We start from the raw sequence: 21,104 nt of genomic DNA, 5'->3' as shown, positions 1-21,104 counted from the left end.
AAAATAGAAAAATGCACTGAATATGAAACGCACAGCGCCACCACGCGCCGCGTGCACGCGCACGGAGCCGATAGTTTTCTGGATTTTTTACTTATTTCGAGACATGTTTTTGGCCAAAGTATTATACTGGATTGTTTTCTCTGGATGGCTAAGCTTGGGTTCTGGCCGGTTTTTGTGGATTATCTTCTTTTCTGACCAGAAACGAGCGTCCAAACTGCGTCGACAGGTGAGCTGTGCACATTTACGTGACTTGTTGTTTGTTGGACAAATGTGTTTATATTACCCGCTGTGGTAATCACATCTGAAAGTGGTTTATACCGGCGGATTCATGAGAATCTCAGCTTTCTATGTGTGTATAGTGTTTGTATAATCGTGTTTGCAGTGTCCTTCTATTTAAAAAAAAAGCGTATACCGATATCAAAACGGCCCGCCCGCGGGCCGGCGTACTTTAACGGGCCAGCAGCAGCATTCTGGATGAGCTGAAGCTGTTTAATGTGTTACGGTATGCGTGGGAGAGCTCAGGTGCAGGGAATGAACAGACTTAACGTGAATGCAACACCAAAATTTATTCACAAACCAAATAAAGCGCTTACAGATCGGGCTATGAATTAAAACGGAAAGTAAGGCGAAAGCACATGGCTTGAAAAACTATAGCGTTTATAGAATAACAAAAAACTGGAACCTCTGCAGTTCTCCGCGGCTCGGTTGCCGCACTTAGCTACCAGCAAACAATCAGACACTGCTTCTCCCTCCTGAGCAATACTACGAGTCACTCCAATTCTACGGCGGTCTCTAGTAGCCCAAACTATGACAAAATCAGTAACGAACTGCTGCTCTTACGTGAGCAATGCTACGGGTCTCTACGGTTACGGTCTCAACCAGACAAAACTACGATTACGACAATACTAGTCTTTACGGGGGATGCTCGGGATGGGTCACAGCAGGACTGGAAACCGGTGGGGACGGCGTGCCGGGTGGAAGACGGCGCAATGACTGCCAGGTGGGTGGTCGCCAGACCAGATAGTCCAATTCTGAAACGAACGGAGGACAGCAGCGGTTAGTGGATGACAGGACTCAAACAGAAGCTTTAAAACATAAGCAGTGAACCCTACGAGCACGGATTACGATCCAGCAAAGGAGGGTGGGTGGTGTCTCCCTTTATGCAGCCACGGTTGCAGGTGCCACCTGTCTCAGATCCCGCTGATGAAGGAGATGGTGATCACCTGTCACCCTGCCACAGGAAACACCTAAAAAGGACATGAGGGAAAGGCACTAGCCAGGCCTGGCAACAGCCACCCTGACATAATGCTTATTTTGAGAAGTTCTGTTGAAATACAATGACAGTAATCCAGTCTACTAGAGATGAACGCATGGATGAGTTTCTCCTGGTCTTTCTGGGAGACAAAGCTTTTACTTCTTTTGATGTTTTTGAGTTGGTAAAAAGCTACTTTGATGACAGGTTTGATATGGCTGTTAAAAATCAAATCCGAGTCTATTAACACTCCAAGGTTACGAATATGGTCGGTGGTTTTAAGAGCACGAATGTCAGTATGTTTATATATTTATATAATGCCGACCCTCTTCTCTTTGCTACCAAACAGAATAATCTCAGTTTTATCTTCATTTAATTGTAGAAAATTCTCTCTCATCCAAGTGTTTATTTGCTCCAGACACTGGTACAGTAAGTCTGGTGGGCTGCAGACGTCTGGTGACAGAGACACACAAAGTTGTGTATCGTCTCCATAACTGTGATAATTAGTGTGAAATTTCTGTTATTTGACCCAAAAGGAGCATCTACAAGTTGAACGGAAGAGGTCCAAGAAGGAGCCCCTGGGGGATTAATTAATATGCTGGCTGTAGTTAATTTGTATTTATTTATTTCCTTTATTTGTTTCGGAGGGACACTGCAAATTAATAAACATTTTATAAAAATGTAAATGCACCCGAGTTAGCCAAAAGGCTAGTTTACATCAGTTGTCCCCCCTGCCAGAACTAAAAGGCCAGTACCTGGTAGGGAAGAAATAAAAAAGATATACAATATATACAAATGCAAAATGCAAAATAACATGCTGATCAACAATAAGAATACAAGGAGATACACATTAAATAACAAGCTTGATACATAGTTTCATACTATGTGACCCAGTCTCATACTCATACTCTCTCATAACATATAAAAATAATTTACATGTTTAGTACGCTAAATTTCTACCTCACATATATTATAGATAATTATCTTCATCTAGAGCTGGACTGATAAAGTCTGGTTATGACTCAGACAAACAAATTGGCAAACAAGCTAAGTTGGTTTTCCAGAAGCTGTCACTATATAGAAGTGTTTTTTCACTAGTTCAAACATAGTTTGTTTCTCAGTTTAGCAGGTCAACAACAGCTTTGCTGCACAAATGAAAACAACAGAAATGTTTAGGACGTTAAAATAAAACGTTTTATTTGTTGCTAACTAATATAAGTAATAAATCGAGTACTCATGTCATAGCCATCTTCCATCATAGTGATAAATGCACTTCTTCGTTTGGCATGAACTCAGAAGGAAACGCAAACACCTGAGGCAAGTGCAGCCTCCTGGTCTGCAGTCATACCCTTCTCACACAACACCCGACATGTTTATCCTTCGTCCTCAATTGGGATTGTCTAAAAACTATTGTCAGACACATCATTTAATACATCATGTCAGGGGGAGAGGAACCTGGATCAGTGCTAGAATCAACACAAGTTTTGTGTGTGTATATGTATTAGTCTGGACAAATACCAATGATCAAATAAGTTTGGGGCATTCAGTGCTCGTTAGGGTGTCTTTTAATATTGTTAATTTCCTGTTCTGTCAGATAGTGAACAACAGTGATGATGTGTAATCGAGTCTTTTCTACGGGATCTGAAAAATGACCATCCACAAATGATCGTGGTTTAATTCTTTGAGAAAACGAAATCTCAAATTTTACTTTTTGGATGTCAGAACATGCCAGCATTAGCAAAGGATTTTGACACAGAAGGAATCATAGCTAGAAGGCAAGTCTGTTCTATATGGCACAAATTAGACCTTTCATCTGCTTTCTAACTTGTTTTGACCAACCAAGCCTTCATGCACTTTTTGAAGTTTGGTGAATTATCTGAAAACAGAAAACACATCGTGGGTACCAATGATTGTTTCTATGACTTAGTGTCATAGCAATTAAACTGAGGCAGATTTGCTTTTCAAACTATGATACATCTTGATATTGATGCTCAGTGTTGGTAATGGAGAAAATCATGCTGAACAAACATCTAATTTTGGGTTTAGATCTTGACACCTGGAGTGGATTGAAAAACTGTAAAATGTTTTAGTCTTGAAAATACACCATGGCTATCTCTGTACCTATAAAGTTACAAGGGCTCAAAATTGCTTGAAAATGTAACGAGTTCAAAAGCACAACATTTCAACCCACTCCTATGTACTTTTAGAGCCTGTAATTCAGAGACTGTACATAGTAGGATTTTTTATGCCTTAGTTAATATACTAAAGTGATTGTACATAGAAAATCTGCTGAATTCGCGGATGTCATGTATGAACTTCTTTCAGATTTGGTTGATTTTTAGACAGAATGACCCCATATTTAAATAATATGGTTTAAATTCTGTTTAAACAATTAATAAAATTGCAGGTTATGTCCACCAAGAGCTACCTGAGCTCATCTTCTAATGGTACGTTTGGGAAAAAAGTGTTTGAAGTCACTCATCCAACCATGTAGTAGAATGGGTTGACTGTTAATCGTGGTGTTGGCAGTTCAATTAAATTTCAATGAAACGTTTATTTGTTTTCAATTGTTCTCCCTGTCAGACAGTGAAGAGACCTCGTAAGGTGGCAGTCCAATCCCTGAAGCAACCTCCATCCCCAGGCGGGGACAGTCATGACTACACCCCCTCTACCCACTACTTTGATGCTGACAATGACAGTAGCTGGTACCGTAATGACATCCGGGACCACACGTCTGATAGCAAAGGGCACCTGGACCCTGAGTACAGGGGAGGACGGGACTACCATCAGAGAGGGAGGAGCCGTGGTAAGAGCCAGGAAAGAACCTCACCCAGCCCTGACAGATCCAGGAGGGAGGTGCGAGCACTGGACACCACCACTGGCCATCAGAGGTATCACAGCCGAGGACGCAGCCCTGGGGACAGCTACCACATGGATGACAAGTATGAACGAGGAGAAGGAGGAGGAGGAGGAGGAAAAATTGGGAGGTTTAGGAGCAAGGGCCAACTTAATGACAACCCATCTCCAGAACCAAGCAGAGATCTGGAGCCACTGGAGAAACCTGTCAATGTTCTGCTGGTGAAGAACAGGCCCAATGAAGGTAAAAATCATCTATTTAGCATGGCTGCCCATTTAACTGAAAATACATTATATTTTATCATAGGGCTATATGATTGTAGATGAAATAAGAATTACATTTTTTTTCACTCAGATGCTGAGTTGATGCCCACAGCAACACAACAACCACAAGTGTTCCTAATTCAGTTTCATTTTCTTTGTCACTTGACTAAGTGTATCAGTGTGAAAGCCCCCTTACAATTGACTTTGATTTTGTTGATCTGCATTTTCTCTTGAATTAAGTGCTGTTGCATCTCAAAAAAGTCACACATCTTGAAAAATTTTTAAAATTTTTAGCCTGTTATTTAGAAAGAGAAAATTTTTATATACTCTACACTTACTACATGTAAAGTAAAATATTTCAGGGCTTTTTTAAGATTATGACTTATAGCTCATGAAAATCAGTATCTCAAAAATATTGCAGTACTCATATCTAGGGTTAGTATCGTTAACAGTACTAATACTTTTACCTGAATCTCCCAGAGAGGGAAATTTTAACTGACTATCAGTCCACTGCCCTGCTTTGCTGTATCTTTTTTTATGTCACCTTGAAGCGCCAGTTATAGTTAGGCTCAGCTCATGCACAGCAAGGGTTCTGGAACTAAAATCCTGGACAAGGGTTGGACTCTCTCATTTTTTGGAGTTGCCCAGGGTGAGAGGTGCCAGACTGGTGTGGGGATACTCACGATCCCCTGGAGAACGAGAGGGTCGCCTCTCTGCAACTTCTTGTGCAAAGGGGAAAACTTTGACTGTTGTTTGTGCTTATGCACCGAACAACAGTTCAGAGTATTCAGCCTTGTTGGAGTCTCTGGGGGGTCCTGGAAGGTGTGAGTTTATCTCAGGAGCAGCACCAGACCATTAAGTTGTTATTCCTTTAGCTTGGAAGGTTCTACTGAAGTCAGTTCCTAAAACCTTTAAAGGTTTCTCATAAAAGTAATCAGTCTGTGTCAGTGGCAAGTGCCAGCCTCACTGCTCATGTCATACCATCCACCTGTCTATAGTAACTCGTGGTTCATGTGCTATGTAAATGTACTTTTAGAAAATTGACATCCAGGCTGAACAACACTATGTACTATTTAAAAAATTCCTGTATAATTTACAAGAATAAGCCAAAACATTACAACCTCCTTCTTAATGATCTATAGTTCCCCTCCTTTCACTAACACAGCTCTGACCTGTTAAAGATTGGATCCACAGACCTCTGAGGTGTAATATCAGGCACCAAGGAGTTGTTTTAAGTCTTAGAATTTGTGAGGGGGGCCTTCAAGTGTCTGACTCATTTTTCCAGATTCTCCATCAGATTGAGACCTGAGGAATTTAGAGGCCAAGTCAACACATTGAACTCTCTGATAGGTACTGTTTCTGAACAGTTTTTGCTGCTGTGTGTCAGGGAGCATTATTCTGCTGAAAGAGGCTACTTCCATCAGAAAATACCACTGCCATGAAGTGGTGCAGTTGGTCTGCAAAAATGCTTAGGTATAGGCACTAAAAAAATCCAATCTGCAGATGTTCCGTTTAGATGTGAGGCTTGAGGTAACTGTTTTTTGAAATGGTGTCTTATCAGATTTGCAGCTGTGGGAAAGAGTCTCGGGATTATCTGTGTGCTGTTTTAGAATGTTCTGCTCCTCAGTCTGCAACACTTTCTTGAACCACTTTGGGTGGTACTAACTACTGCATCCCACAAGACCTGCCATTTTAAAGATGCTCTGACCCAATAGTCTGTCCATCACAATTTGATTCTTGTTGAAGTGGTTCAGATCCTTACGTTGCCCATTTTTTCTTTGTGACCTCATCAACTTCAAAAACTGGCTGATCACTTGCTGCCTAACCTCACAATTGCCATTGTAATGCGACTTGACTTGCTGGGGGTTTAATGTTATGGGTGATCAATGTATATTAGGTCAGTTCCAGCAAACATTTAGAGTAACTGTGGTGTGTTATGTGTTTTTTGATTTTTGATTTGTATTTTGATTTTTGTAGAGTATGGTCTACGTCTGGGCAGTCAGATTTTCATCAAACAGATGACCAGTACAGGCCTGGCTGCAAAGGATGGAAACCTGCAGGAGGGGGACATCATTCTCAAGGTGCACACACATTTATTAACTGATTTATCACATCTAAGTCATACCGCACACTGATCCCAAACCTCGGATCCTGGGATTTCCCAGTAGATCCTAAAATAGATGCTAGGGATCACTATATAGGTACAGGAATGCAAAAGAAAAGAATGTTTGTCATGTTTATTTTTTTATTGGATTTTAAGGTTTTCAGGCATCTGGGTTCACTCAGCAAATAATTTGAAAGGGTTCAGCTCATTTTCCTGTCACTCCATTTCTTTATATAATGAATAAGTGTAGTTTTTATTGAGACAAATATTTGTATTGGTATCAAATTATAACATGTCAAATTTTATATGCATATTGGTGATAATATTCATATTAAAAGCATTTTGCCATGCTAATATGCCTGCATCTCTGAACCTGTTGAATTTTGATGTTAAACTGCTAATAAACAGTAACTCTTAAGTACCAACACTGAAATTAGACTTAAAGCTGCTGTCTGGAGTTTCCGTTTGTTTTCAATTTATGTATCATTTTTTAACAAAGCTTAAATGTGTTAGTCCAGTTCGATACTATATAAAGTTAGTATAATATAAAGTTAGTATAACGCGATATGAAAATTTATTCCTGAGCTCCGCCTTCCTCTCATAGACCCCCATGTTATTCCATAAAGCGCCGGTCGCTGCTGACCAATCAAGTTCGAGCTTCAGCTTTGTCATGCTGTCAATCAACGGTTACGCGCACAGCAAGCAAGCCCATGCAGAGGTGGGCGAGCTACGCACTACGCAACCGCGCGCACATTTGTTTTGCTTGTGGAGGAGAGAGCATCAGGGATCAGCAACTTCCAGAAAAGTTACCAATCCCACGGCTTGTCAGGCCAAGAGACTGCAGGACGTTTTTTGGCTCGGGGTGCTCGCGTCGCTCCCCGACCATGGCCTCCATAGCCCGCCTGACGGCTTCGTTTAGATGCCCGACCTCTGGAGGAAGATGTTGGGGCGTCTGGGACATACTCTTCGTCAGAGGAGTCATGCAATTCTGAACTCTAGATAGAAATAAATAAACAATGTAACACATATACATGCGTAAATGCACTAAGTTTGATAAACAACGTCATCGAGAGGGATACACGAGTGTAATCACATATTGAAACTTTACTCGTTCGTCCCAGCAGATTCATGTTATTTTGGTATTAGGACAAGTTAGACTCAATACAGCATTCTAACGTAATTCCTTTATTATTTACTAAATGTATTAAATGTAGAGGAGTGGAAAACAGCAAAACAAGCAAGATGCTGCAGCACTCTGGGCACCCCTCTCATGTACTGCGCGCATGCACAAATAAAGGGGCGAAATCAGAGGGAGGGTGGGACCAACAGTGTTTTGGGAGACACTGCGATTCAAACTCCGGACAGCAGCTTTAAGTCCTTGCTTTGCATCTTACAATAACAATTGCAAATGATGATGATAAAAGAAGTGCTTTCACAGATGCTTCAGGATTCACAAAAACCTTTTCTCTTAATTTCTCAAATTTGCATTAGTGTTACATTTTCGCTGTAAAACAAACACAAAGAGCGTTTATGTTCATGGCCAAACCAGGTGGCAGCGACTATGAGTAACACAAAACGATTTACCGTGTCACGAAAATAAAGCTGACAGTAAGACTAGATACAGTAATGAACCAAAGTCTGGTTGGAAAGACAGTGTATATCAAGGCAGTCTTGAGTTTCCAGTGACTTTTGTACACACGTGGACAAAATTGTTGGTACCCCTCAGTTAAAGAAGGAAAAACCCACAATTCTCACTGAAATCACTTGAAACTCACAAAAGTAACAATAAATAAAAATTTATTGAAAATTAAATAATCAAAATCAGCCATCACTTTTGAATTGTTGATTAACATAATTATTTAAAAAAACAAACTAATGAAATAGGGCTGGACAAAAATGATGGTACCCATAACTTAATATTTTGTTGCACAACCTTTTGAGGCAATCACTGCAATTAAACGATTTCTGTATTTGTCAATGAGCGTTCTGCAGCTGTCAACAGGTATTTTGGCCCACTCCTCATGAGCAAACAGCTCCAGTTGTCTCAGGTTTGATGGGTGTCTTCTCCAAATGGCATGTTTCAGCTCCTTCCACATATGTTCAATGGGATTCAGATCTGGGCTCATAGAAGGCCACTTTAGAATAGTCCAACGCTTTTCTCTCAGCCATTCTTGGGTGTTTTTGGCTGTGTGTTTTGGATCGTTGTCCTGTTGGAAGACCCATGACCTGCGACTGAGACCAAGCTTTCTGACACTCGGCAGCACATTTCTCTCCAGAATGCCTTGATAGTCTTCAGATTTCATCGTACCTTGCACACTTTCAAGACATCCTGTGCCAGATGCAGCAAAGCAGCCCCAAAACATTACTGAGCCTCCTCCATGTTTCACCGTAGGGACAGTGTTCTTTTCTTCGTATGCTTGGTTTTTGAGTCTATGAACATAGAGTTGATGTGCCTTACCAAAAAGCTCCAGTTTGGTCTCATCTGTCCAAAGGACATTCTCCCAGAAGCTTTGTGGCTTGTCAACAGGCATTTTTGCAAATTCCAGTCTGGCTTTTTTATGAGTTTTTTTCAGCAGTGGTGTCCTCCTTGGTCGTCTCCCATGAAGTCCACTTTGGCTCAAACAACGACGAATGGTGCGATCTGACACTGATGTACCTTGGCCTTGGAGTTCACCTTTAATTTCTTTGGAGGTTGCTCTGGGCTCTTTGGATACAATTCCAACGATCCTTCTCTTCAATTTGTCATCAATTTTCCTCTTGCGGCCACGTCCAGGGAGGTTGGCTACTGTCCCGTGGGTCTTGAACTTCTGAATAATATGAGCCACTGTTGTCACAGGAACTTCAAGCTGTTTAGAGATGGTCTTATAGCCTTTACCTTTAAGATGTTTGTCTATCATTTTTTTTCGGATGTCCTGGGACAATTCTCTCCTTCGCTTTCTGTTGTCCATGTTCAGTGTGGTACACACCTTTTCACCAAACAGCAGGGTGACTACTTGTCTCCCTTTAAATAGGCAGACTGACTGATTATGAGTTTGGAAACACCTGTGATGTCAATTAAATGACACACCTGAGTTAATCATGTCACTCTGGTCAAATAGTTTTCAATCTTTTATAGAGGTACCATCATTTTTGTCCAGGCCTGTTTCATTAGTTTGTTTTTTTAAATAATTATGTTAATCAACAATTCAAAAGTAATGGCTGTTTTTGATTATTTAATTTTCAATAAATTTTTATTTATTGTTACTTTTGTGAGTTTCAAGTGATTTCAGTGAGAATTGTGGGTTTTTCCTTCTTTAACTGAGGGGTACCAACAATTTTGTCCACGTGTGTACCTCTTAATTTTCAAAGGTGGAACAATTTAAAATGTGTCTTTGTCACAATAAACAATCATGGCTTTAGGTTCTTTCATAGATTTATTACAGGTCCCCTGGAAATATGACAAAATCTACTAGGCCAAAAATGTATAAACAACAATGCTAACATTTGATTGAACATCCCATGGCCAATTTTCCCAATACTAGGTGCTTTTGGTAGGCGTCCACAAGTTCCTGGTTATATCGCTGACCACTCCTTTTGATGGAATTGGTGCAGTGAAACTAAATTTGTTGGATTTCTCACACAGGTTCATAGAATAGAATAGAATAGAATAGAATAGAATAGAATAGAAAACAATAGAGTGTCCAGCTTCTTGTTGGGTTTAAGTCAGGACTTTAGGACATGGTTTAAGATCTGAGTCAGATTTGAGTGCCAAAATCACTGTTTTTTTTAATTTCACAGTAATCAGGGAAAACCAAGTGTATCTTATGTAGAATTTTCTCAGGAATTCAAATCTGAAGTCAAAAATGTACAATCTTGTTTCATTTAGGAGCTATGAGCCATATGCGTCTTTTATCACCAGTAAGCTGGCGTTTTCGCAGTTTTAAGGTGTTTGGAGTCATGGCAGAACCCATGATAGGTGGCCTTCCAACAGGCCTAGGCTCATCATGGCTTCCAGAGGTGCTTTCTGTAGTTCTGGTGTATGCTGCTGCTGCTTTTTTTCTGTGATATTCCTTCTTTTCCTCAGATGACAGCTTAGAGTAATCCCCACTCGGGCGTCCACCCCCTCTTGATGCTTTCTTTTGCTTTGGCATTATACTCTCAGCTCATTCAATCTGAAAAGGCACCAGAAAAACTACTGAATGACAGTTAAGTCTTAGAAAGTACACACATTGGCTTATTGACTAAGTTTAGTAGAACAACAAGCATGAAAATGAAGAATAATCTCAAAGTTTAAATTTACAAACTTATTTGGCAACCAAAAAAACATTCTACAAAACTTGCATTTTTTACTGGGGGCATATATCAACAAATTAATGCAAACTCATTTTACTATGCCTAGTTAGGCTTATCAAGTTAGAATTTCAAACATAAATAATGAAAAATGACGAAATACAAGTTTTTTTTAAGAAAATTCAATATTTTTTTCACACATCAACAAATCAAGGGGGGTGGGTTAGTATTGACTCATAGTACTCTTATTATGAAGCTGAATATGTTTTGCTGTACACCATTTTGATCCTATGGTCCTTCTGAATAAAATGACATATAATACATGTGTATAGGTATCATACTTAGCCTAGAATACAAGAAATAAAACAAAATCTTACTTACGTTTTTAAAAATTGCATACGTCTTTGTAACTGGATCTTGCTTCAAAGACTGCACCAGATGAATAGTGAAAAGTACCTGAAATCCTTAAAAGTAGGTATCATTTTAAACAAGAGATCATACTTAGTAGACAGAAACTTTAAAATTTGGTTGCACATTTGGTATTGGTGACACAGAGCTGCAAACAAAGTACACTTCTGAAAACATTGTCACAAAAAATTGACATTTTTTCCATGTTTTTTTTTTTACATAAAAGGCTAAAAAAATTGGTATAAAATGTATCATAGATACTTTTGGGGGTTATTATCTAAAAGAGCACAATTTTTTTTACCCTAGAAACAACTATTTTTTACAAGATTCAGTTATTTTTGTAGCTTGCAGAATTTTTTCACACTCGTGGCACTAACTCCTAACCTGAACATTTTGCACAACCCCTCATTTGCACATTTTATACTATTCTGTCTATTTTGATTGTTGTGTGTTCTTTTTTTTGCACTGTTATTGGGAATGAGAGACGCAAGCATTTCACTGCCAGCAATTGCTTCATGTAATTTCTAGTATGTGACAATAAAACTCTTGAATCTTGACTCAAAGTTTGAACCTCGTCTTAGGGACGTTAGTCTAAACTGTTCATTCTGACCTGATTTTACCATTTCTTTTACCCTTTTGATGTGTTTGGGGTCATTGTTTTGTTGGAACACCTAACTTAATCCAAGAACCAATCTTCTGGCTGATGATTTTAAGTTTTCCTGAAGGATGTGGAGGTAATCCTCTGTCTTCTTATTCCATTTACTTTGTCTAAAGCTCCAGTTCCATTGGCACAAAAGCAGCCCCTGAGCAGAAAACTGTCAGTACAATGCTTGACAGTAGGCTTGGTGTTTTTGCAGTTTAAGGTCTCACCTTCGTTTCTCCTTCTTGCATGGCGGCCTCTCAGCCCATGGCGATGCAGACACTGTAGACACTGTCACATGTGTGTTCCAGCAGCTTCTAATTCATTGCAGACTTGCTTTTTGATGATTCTTGACCATCTTGACCCATTATCTCTCAGCAGCAGGTGACAGCTTGTGTGTTCTCCCTGATCATGGCAGTGACACAACTGGATGATGCAGTTTATTTTAATTTTGGGATCTGTAGCTGCTTTAAAAAAGGCTCCAAGTGACTTGTTTAAGTCAGTGATTTGCTTCTTCAGATCGATATTCAGCTCCTCAGACTTTTCCATTGTAGTGTTTGTGGCTGAGTCTGATGAGTGTTTCTAATAGACCCTATTCAAATAGTCTCATAGAAGTAATCTGCTGTAGTCAGTTGTAATCACTCACAAAAAGGAAAGATGTCATCCTACTGTGACAAAACGATAATTCAAATTCCTGTATGTATAATTTTCACCCAGCAGATTTTGCCATATTTCCAGAAGACTTATAATAAATATCTGGAGGAGTCAGGAGGAGTTTTTTGTGAACAAATGATTCAGTGATTTAATCATAGACAAGAAAAGCACTCCAAGCAGGGCAGTACTCTGCCAAGGCTGCTCAGTTATATCACTTGCAATGGCTGAAATCGTTTTTAAAAAAATTTGTGGAAGAAATCATAACACTATAGAATCTTCTCCTTTTCCTTTCGGCTTTTCCCTTCAAGTGTTGCCACAGCGAATCAATTCCCTCCATCTAACCCTGTCTTCTCTCACACCAACTACCTTCATGTCCTCTTTAACTACATCCATAAACCTCCTCTTTGGTTTTCCTCTAGGCCTCCTGCCTGGCAGTGGGAAACTCAGCATCCTTCTACCAATATATTCACTCTCTCTCCTCTGGACATGTCCGAACCATCTCAGTCTTTCCTCTCTGACTTTATCTCCAAAGCCTCTAACATGTGCTGTCCCTCTGATGCACTCATTCCTGATCCTATCCATCCTGGTCACTCCCAAAGAGAACCTCAGCATCTTCAGTTCTGCTACCTCCAGCTCTGCCTCCTGTCTTTTCCTCAGGGACACTGTCTCCAGACCAAACAACATGGCTGGTCTCACCACAGTTTTGAACCTTTCCTTTCATTTTAGCTGAAACTGTTCTATCACACATCACACCTGACACTTTTCTCCAGCCGTTCCAGCCTGCCTGTACACACTTCTTCACCTCTTTTCCACACTCTCCATTGCTCTGTACTGTTGACCCTAAGTACCTCCACCTTCTTGATCTCTTCTCCCGGTAAAGTCACTCTTCCGCTTGGGTCCCTCTCATTCACACACAGATACTCTGTCTTGCTGCGGCTAACCTTCATTCCTCTCCTTTCCAGGGCAAACCTCCACGCCTCTAGCTTCTCCTCCACCTGTTCCCTGCTCTCACTACAGATCACAATGTGTCAGAGAGAAACTCTGCTAAGAGCTCTCATGTAACATAAGAAGATCTTCACCAGACCAGAAAACACACGGAGACCAGTAGTTTACTTGCAAGGGTAACAGGACAGTGCCAGCTACAAAGGACTGTTCCCATACATGGTTTATTTATACAGAAGCAGGTGTGGGTACATGGCTGCATAAGATAAGAAGTAGCTCAAATTACACAAATGGGAGTGAGCTGAGAGAGTGAAAAGGCACTAAGATGTGGAAGCGAGAAGTGTGTGCAGGTATTTTATAAAAATTATCATGTAAAAACACTATGTACAGACAGTTAATGCCCTAGGGCTTGATTATGATAAATGTATTTACAAGTTCAACTCTAACATTCCCTCCTGTTTATCATGATCAAAAAGTGTGAAGATCAGTTAACAACATCTTGTAAAAACATTTTCTGTTGTCACGTCATTAAACTACACTTCAACATCACCATTCTCATCATTAGAGTCATGTTGTGGTTCTTCCATTGCGAGTGCAGCATAGGCAACAACAGACGTGGTTATCATTTTAGAAATCATGGATCTCAAACATGGTAAAATGCAGGTAGCAAAAATGAAAAATAGTAACAAAATACATACACTTATAACTACAAATCTCTTAATAGTCTGAAAAATACCACCAGATGTAAACCAAGAGGAAAAATCCCAGCCTGAAAGAATACCTTTGTCTTGGTTACTCAAAATGTTCTCTTTGATCTCATCCAATTTCTGCCTGATCAAGGTGTAATTGCCTTTGTGGTCAGGAATGTATGTACAACAATGGTCATTAACAACTTCACAAACTCCTCCTTGTGCCGCTAAAAGAAGGTCTAAAGCTATTCTGTTCTGGAGAGTCATTTGCTTGATAGCCTCAAGTTCAGGATCGTTTTCCAGTTGGTTAGTTATGTCAATTAGTGCGTTAGTAAGGTTCTTAAGAGAAAACCAAAGCTTATTTACACTTGTGGCCAAATTTGCTGTACCATACGAAGGAACTAAAGTCATAAAAAAGCGTCTTGTTTTACTGAAAGCAGGTTGCTGTTCTTCACGTTTTTGAATTCGGTGTGTGTGTATATATGTCCTGTTTTCCAATTGTTGGTAAGTAATGACAATTACAGCAGGTTGCAAATGAACTAAAGTACAGGTACCGCACCAGTCAAATGGCAAGTACCAATAGAGAAGTCCTCCACATTGCCACATCATTCCGGGTGGAGTGGAGATTTTTGGTCCGAGATTAAAGGTTGTTATGTTCTTTCCAGTCCTATATTTATCCTCAGAAAACCACCACGATGCGTTAAATCCTGCAATGAAAGGGACTGATGATGAGATAGCAGACGAGTTACTGGAAAGTGATACTATGTGAATGCAATTAGGTATTCCTGGTAGGTAATGCCTGTACATATTGCTGCATGTGCGTTGGAGACACAATGGAAAAGGAATGTTAGTTCGTAATGGTGCAATCCCTAACCCCAATGTGGTGTTCATAGCCTGTGAAAAATTAGTGGGATCCAACCATTTTCCTTCATGAATAGTACAATTTGGAAACCAGTATGACATGTTACCGGTGAAGTTTGTTCTTATCACTCTAAGCGTGCTTTCCCCAAATATACACATTGTTTCTGATTTATTAAGTCCTATAGGAGTGAAAATGGTCTGATGTGTAGCATGATGAGGCAATTGTGAACACACATAACAGTTAGTGACTTTATTCTGTCGTGCTGTAAAATTCATAGCTTTATACCAGAGGTTCTGTTCCCAAGTCGCTGCCATGGAGTGTTCATGGGTTCTTTTAGTCTTGTGAGTTCCTGTAGAGGAGAGAGAGAAGAAGGGGAAGAAGAAAAGCCACAGAAGTGACAAAGTCACCCCTGCGACCAGCAGGAGTCGCCAGAGAGCCATTCTAGAGTTGGGCGCGGATCAGTTGGTTTCTTCACCGGGTTGAGACATCAGCACCCTATTGTGGTACTGACCCCTTTGTTTCTGGCTTCCACCGCTACCCCGTCGGTTGAATTGGCTCTGCTTCCAGTTGTATCAGCTTACAGTGCAATTGGTGGATCTACAAGGGCCGTTCAGCAATTTTTACTGCCGTGGGCGTCGTCAGCAGTACTTGATACGGTCCTTCCCACCGGGGCAACTTCCAATTCTTTCTCCTCAGGACTCTAATCAGGACCCAGTCTCCAGGCTGAAGTTTCTGTGTAGACAAAGGAGAAGAACACTCTGGCAGATTATTTGAACTCTGAACTTCTCTCATTTTCAGTGTGTGTGCCATCCAGTCAGCTAAAGTTGTTTCTCTCTCACTGAGGTTCAGTGGATTGTTGTTTTGTGGGAGAGGGAAAGGTCTCCCATGCACTATCTCAAATGGTGTTACTGCTTTGTCTCCCGTGGGCGTAATTCTCATCCACAGTTTAACCAAGGATAAACAATCTGGCCAAGGTCTTTTAGTTTCTTCCATGGTTTTGGCTAGTCTGTTTTTTATTGGGCCGTTCGTTCTCTCTACAAGGCCAGCACTTTGTGGATGATATGCACAGTGATTCTTTAGTGTGAAACCCAGTGTCTGTGAGCAATGTGTCATAATTGCATTGACAAAATGTGTACCATTATCTGATCTAATTATGCCGGGAATGCCATAAGTTGGAAAGTAATGGTTGCAGAGTGCTTTTGCTACAGTTATGGCTGTGTTATCTTTGGTTGGGTATATTTCAACCCATTTTGAAAACGCATCTATAACCACTAAACAATATTTTAGTCCTTTTAATGCTGTTAGTTCAATAAAGTCCATATGAATTGTATGGAAGGGATGTTGTGGTGGAGGAAATTGTCCTCTCTTTGGTCTCATATTTCCTTGCGGATTGTTTTTACAACAGATTAAACATTTTCTACAGTATTTCTTGGCAAAGTCAGAAAAATTTACAGCAAAGAACTGTCGCTGTATCATGTGTACCATCCCCCCTGTTGAGACATGGGTGAGACCATGGCTCACCAGAGCAGCTGTGGGAAATAGAGAATGCGGGAGAATGGGTTTGTTATCAATGTGATAGAGGTTATTTGTGAGAACTGCTCCGCGCTTGAGCCAAGAAGTTTGCTCAGCCATGGGAGCACTTTTCTGTGCGTTTACCAAAAATTTCTTGGTCTACTGAGAGGAAAAGTTCGTTGTCAAAACATTGTGTGCTGAATGAGGCTTGTTTTGCAGCAGAGTCGGCAAGGTTATTACCCTGTGTTATAGTGGAGTCGTCTGTTTGATGAGCTTTGCACTTACACAGCGCTAATTGAGCGGGAAGTTGCACTGCCAAAAGAAGATTTTTTTGTAATAATGAAGCATGTGTGAGAGGTTTTCCACTAGAAGTTATCATGCCCCTGTTGTGCCAAATACGAGCGAAGTGATGCACCGAGGAATAAACATATTGACTGTCTGTGTAGATATTGAGTGATTTCCCTTCAAACATTTTACAAGCATTGTTTACTGCGAGGAGCTCAGCTGTTTGTGCAGAATACGTGTGTGGCAGGCGTTCTGCTTTTAAGACTGTAGTTGCTGTTATTGCATAGCCTACACAGTTATTCCCTCGAATGTCTTTTGAAGCGGAACTGTCTACATAAATATCAATAAAACCAGGTTGTGGTAGATGAAAAATATCGGGTCGTGGTTTTGTTTCCTCATTCGTTGTAGTCACACAACAGTGTGGCTTTCCATCGCTTTCAGTGGGTAAAAGTGTGCTTGGATTCAAGGAATTACGTCTGTGCACAGTTATGTGTGGCTGTGACAACAACACTGATGTGTCGGCAATGGGCCATGCATGAGTCAAAAATGGAAGATTTGCATGTAGCAGTACTGCTGCTACAGAGTGTGGTACATGGACCGAAAGCGGGTGACATAGGATAATATCAGCAGAAGCAGAAACTGCAAGTGCAGCAGCAGCACAAGCTTGTACACACTGGGGGAGGCCTCCTGCGATATTATCTAGTCGTTTAGAATAATATGCTACAGGCTTAGGTGTGTCACCATGTTTTTGCGTAAGAATAGAAGTCGTGTCCATTTCTGCAGTCAACAAACAGGTCAAACGGTTTGTTGTAGTCAGGTAGAGCCAAAACAACATCAGTTTGCAGGGCTAATTTCAGATTTTTAAAAGCCTTCTCAGCTTGTTCAGTCCAAGTAATTTCATCTGTTAATGACATGTCCTTGCCATATATCAAATCTTGCAGTGGTTGTGATAACACTGCATAATCTGGAACCCAAGATCTGCAGAAATTACAAAGGCCTAAAAAGGACATCATTTGTTGCTTTGTTCGCGGCTTTGGAGCATTTTGGATTGCAGTTTTTCTGTCAGTGAGTAGAGCTTTCCCATATTTTGAAAGTATATGGCCTAGATACACTACTCGTGGAGCCCATAACTGAAGTTTGTTTAATGAAACCTTATGACCTGTTTCATGTAAGTGTCGTAACACTGCCATCGTTGTCTGTTTGCAGTGTTCTTGCGTATCTGCAGTCACAAGAATGTCATCAACATACAACAAAATTTGGCTGTGTTCTGGAATTTGAAATGTTGACATCGAACACCTGAGAGCCTGAGTGTATACATGGGGGCTTTCTGTAAAGCCTTGTGGTAATCGTGTGTAGGTGTACCGTGTACCTTCAAAGGTAAATCCGAACCAGTGTTGTGAGTTTGGGTGTACTGCTATAGAGAAGAATGCATTACTTAAATCTATAACTGATAACCACTTTTTATCTGGGGTCACTTCATTTAACAAGGTATGTGGGTTTGGAACATCAGGCGTAGTTTTCTGTACAGCATCATTTACCGCTCTCAAGTCTTGAACCATCCTCCATTTTCCTGTATGTGCTTTTTGAACAGGGAAAATGGGAGTATTGCAAACTCGCTTCTTCGTTTTCATAATAATCCCTGATTTTTCCATATCTGCAATAACGGGTCTTATACCTTCTATTGCTGCTTGTTTCAGAGGATATTGAGGAATCTGTGGTCGATATGAAGTGGCTGCTTTTACTTCAACAGGTGGAAAATCTTTTATCAGTCCTACATCTGTAGGGCTGTTGGACCAGAGATCACCAGGCAGGTTTTTTTACTCTGGGTAATCCTCTATAGACAGACAAATTAATGATCAGGTTTCCTTTTCATCCAAATGTGTGGAGGGTGTGGTTTTCACACGCCATCCAAGAGGCTGTCTCATGAACCCATAACGTTGACCTTTATGCCAGTCGGAGTTCAAAATGGGTTCATAGATGTCGGCTTGTGCTTTCCGCAACAAACCTTCAAGTTGATGCCACTCTATTGTTGGAGCTTTGGACAGAGAGACATGTGGAGTGTGGCCCCTAAAGAATCTCAGTTGTGCGGGGGATAGCAGAACAGAAGCTACGCCGTTTCCTTCTTTATCTAAATAAACATGTTGAAGAGTGATTATTTGAGAGGTGTTCTGTGAGGAGAACCATTTGTCAAAACTATGATCGGGTCCTGGTGTTGTTTTATATCTAAAGGTAACCTGTAGTTCATCAGGACCATGCATTTGTGCTTGTGCGGGCTGATGTGCATCTTGGATCTTTTTTTAGCAGCGTTGGGCTGGTTGTCATTCAGCATGCTCAGAAATGTCATAAGTCTAGTAATAATGTAGGGGTTTTTTGCCCTGCATTATATTGAGTCCGCCATCTTCTTTCGAGTCGACAGCTGAAGTCATTCCTTTTTTTCTAGGAATAACACAGATTTTTAATGCTGTCATTACATCTCTGCCCAATAGGTTGACTGGGCAATTGTGATCCACCAGAATTGCTGAGGTAGTATACGCTCCCGTTTGTTTATCCCGTATATTGACCAGGTTAGAGAGTGGATAATGACCCAATTGACCGTTCGCTGTTTTGACTAGAACTCCTTTAGTTGAGAATTTTACTCCAGGAGGTGATTCTTTTAGAACTGTTCTACAGGCTCCTGTATCACATAAACAGTTAAATTCTTGGCCATTTATAATCAATTTTCTATAGGGCAAATCTTCATTTACAGCCAATGCCTGTAGTGCTGCGAAAACATCTACTTCAGGCGTGTCTGTGGTTGGTTGTATCATAGTTTTTTGTCAAACCACGTCTTTGTTTAAAGAAGTCGTCTCTTTTTTCTGCAGGAGTCATTTTCTTTGGTCTAACAACTTTTGGTTCCTCTGGCGGTGTTGACGCGCTGGAGCGTCCTCCCTGCGCATCTTCACCACTAGTGGATTGTTGTTGCCTTGATCGAACCTGTGTCTCCTCATCTGGATTAACCAGTGCTAGAACCTTTTTTTGCCTTTTTTCATTTTTGTCTTTCCTTTTCGTTGCTCTGAGTCTGCTCTGTTCTAGCTATTTATCTGAGAGTTTGTATTCATCCTTTCTGCGCTTCTTCTTTTTGTCACTTTTCATCTGAAAGATTTCAGTTTTTAGTTTAGTTTGCAGTTCTAAGATTTCTCTCTCATCTAATTTGCCCGAGAAATTATGTTTCTTTCTCCATCTTTTTTGACTTATTTTTCCTGATCCTTTCACATGTCCTTCCATAAACTTCTCATCACCTTCTAATACGCTTTGTTTTTGTCCCATAGCTGCTTGTTGTTGAGTTCTCTGGCATGAGACAACGGGAGGACACTAACACATCCTTCTACTGCAGATAAGCTGCAGCGGTGTTAGTTTTTATGAGTCTAGCTCGCCCTTAATCCCCTTGTCACCAGTACGTCGTCAACAACAAGGAAAACAAACTAGAAATTCAGCAAGGTACTCTAGACCTTATAATGTGCTTGAATTTCTCAATCACACTTCACATTCACACCCGTGTACACTGTGCCCGGTTTAATTACGGCTAAACTCTAAACCTTGGTCTCTTACGGTGGACCACCTGCCAGTGGCACTATTTTATTCTATTTTACGGCCTATTTTATCGTTTCATTAAGGCGAAATCTAACCAAAGAATTCTTTCTCACCCGTGGTTTTGATCGGTGTCACTTCCTGGATCGGATCCTTGGATTCACAACACCCAGCGCCGAGGGACCGCTTTTCCTTTCACCGACCTGCCCACGAATTCACGTCCCAGGATTTTCAGATCTTGCTGCTTGGCGACGATCGCTGTCGACAGACTTCGGTGTTGGCTCTCCTCGACGTCGGGAAGGAATCCTCGGATCCGGCTCGAATGACCAAATTATATGTCAGAGAGAAACTCCGCTAAGAGCTCTCATGTAACATAAGAAGATCTTCACCAGACCAGAAAACACACGGAGACCAGTAGTTTACTTGCAAGGGTAACAGGACAGTGCCAGCTACAAAGGACTGTTCCCATACATGGTTTATTTATACAGAAGCAGGTTTGGGTACATGGCTGCATAAGATAAGAAGTAGCTCATGTTACACAAATGGGAGTAAGCTGAGAGAGTGGAAAGGCACTAAGATGTGGAAGCGAGAAGTGTGTGCGGGTATTTTATAAAAATTATCATGTAAAAACACTATGTACAGACAGTTAATGCCCTAGGGCTTGATTATGATAAATGTATTTACAAGTTCAACTCTAACACAATGTCATCTGCAAACATCATAGTCCACGGAGACTCCTGTCTAACCTCGTCTGTCATCCTGTCCATCACCATAGCAAACAAGAAGGGGCTCAGAGCTGA

General features: G+C 40.8%; 1 protein-coding gene across 1 annotated transcript in view; it reads left to right on the top strand.

Annotated features, from left to right (window-relative positions):
• Positions 1-21,104, top strand: part of LOC110963350 (tight junction protein ZO-2-like) — a 180,200-nt gene that overhangs the window by 58,296 nt on the left and 100,800 nt on the right. The window contains 2 exon segments of the mRNA XM_051950651.1: positions 3,836-4,352; positions 6,350-6,453. Of these exon segments, the coding sequence (XP_051806611.1) occupies positions 3,836-4,352; positions 6,350-6,453 (621 nt within the window).

This window comes from Acanthochromis polyacanthus, chromosome 7 (genome assembly GCF_021347895.1).
Source record: "Acanthochromis polyacanthus isolate Apoly-LR-REF ecotype Palm Island chromosome 7, KAUST_Apoly_ChrSc, whole genome shotgun sequence".
Classification (NCBI taxonomy): domain Eukaryota; kingdom Metazoa; phylum Chordata; class Actinopteri; family Pomacentridae; genus Acanthochromis; species Acanthochromis polyacanthus.
Note: the sequence above shows the minus strand (reverse complement) of the source record. Positions and strands in the feature narration are given on the sequence as shown.